Genomic DNA, 1,083 nt, shown 5'->3' with positions numbered 1-1,083 from the left:
GACGACGACAATAACAACAACACTTTTTTCGATCTTTTACTATTTACAACCTAATGTATTAGCGTCATTTATTAACATAATCCTCTTCGTCACCGATCTGAAGTTTCAGCGACAGAAATTCCTTGGAAAGTAAGGGCTGTCCGTATAAGTTGATCCCCAATATCGGAATGGGGCCCCCCTGGCAGGAAGTCGACAGTAGGTTCCCGGAAGGTCATCGCAAGTCGGCGTGATTCAATGTCTTGTCTGTGTATGGCGTGTTTCCATTGGCATCGTGCCGGGCCGTAGACGACGATTAGCGAGCGGCGCGGCAGCGGAACGCGAACCGCGATCCCAGGGTTCGTCTCCAGGCTCATGCTGAGGTAGGTGTCGCTGAGGAGGTTGACAGTCACCAGGCGTTCACCCCAGATCCAGAAATCGTCGAAGTGGGCATCGATGGCAGCTCCCCTCGACGGTTCGTACTCAAGATTGCAAAGCTCAACAGGAACGAAACCGGACAACTCTGGTATGGAAGCGAAACGGTCGACGAGAAACTTGCTGAAGCTTGGAAGACCCGTGAACGCTGAACACTTCACCTTCTGCTTTTTGAAATTCACTTTTGGACCATAATCCTGAAATAGAGGGAAAACATCATCATCATCATCATTATTATTATTATTATTATTATTATTAAGGCGGCGAGCTGGAAGAATCGTTAGCACACCGGACGAAATGCTTAACAGCATTTCGTCCGGTGTGCTAACGATTCTTAACAGCATTTCGTCCGACTTTACTGGGGGTCGATGTAATCGACTTCCCTCAAAACTAGTGGTCTTGTGGCAAAATTTGAAACCATTAAGTTCAAATACTGCCGAGGTCAACTTTGCCTTATATCGGCCAAAACCCGATCCCTCAAAATAGCCGGCCTTTTGCTAGAGACCAATAGTAATGGCAGCGGTGGTGGTGGTGGTGGTGTTGGTGATGGTGGTGCTGCAGGTATTAGTAATAGTAGGAGGAGGACGACGACGACGATGAAGGTAGTGGTGGCGAACGGGGTGTAAAGAAAAGCTATCTACTAAATAACCCAGATCAATAAATCACTCAACA

The 1,083-nt window shown here is 47.6% G+C and overlaps 1 protein-coding gene across 3 annotated transcripts in view; it reads right to left on the bottom strand.

Moving 5' to 3' along the window:
- Positions 1–23: 23 nt before the first annotated feature.
- The window catches only part of LOC106869071 (alpha-ketoglutarate-dependent dioxygenase alkB homolog 4), a 16,831-nt gene continuing 15,771 nt past the window's right edge, over positions 24–1,083 (bottom strand). For all 3 annotated transcript variants that reach the window (XM_014914591.2, XM_014914593.2, XM_014914592.2), the window contains one exon: positions 24–608. In XM_014914591.2, the coding sequence (XP_014770077.1) occupies positions 90–608 (519 nt within the window). In that variant the 3' untranslated portion in view covers positions 24–89. The remainder of the gene's footprint in view (positions 609–1,083) is intronic.

Source organism: Octopus bimaculoides, chromosome 25 (genome assembly GCF_001194135.2).
Source record: "Octopus bimaculoides isolate UCB-OBI-ISO-001 chromosome 25, ASM119413v2, whole genome shotgun sequence".
Classification (NCBI taxonomy): domain Eukaryota; kingdom Metazoa; phylum Mollusca; class Cephalopoda; order Octopoda; family Octopodidae; genus Octopus; species Octopus bimaculoides.
The sequence above is the reverse complement of the archived record's forward strand: the minus strand, read 5'-3'. Positions and strand labels throughout refer to the sequence as shown.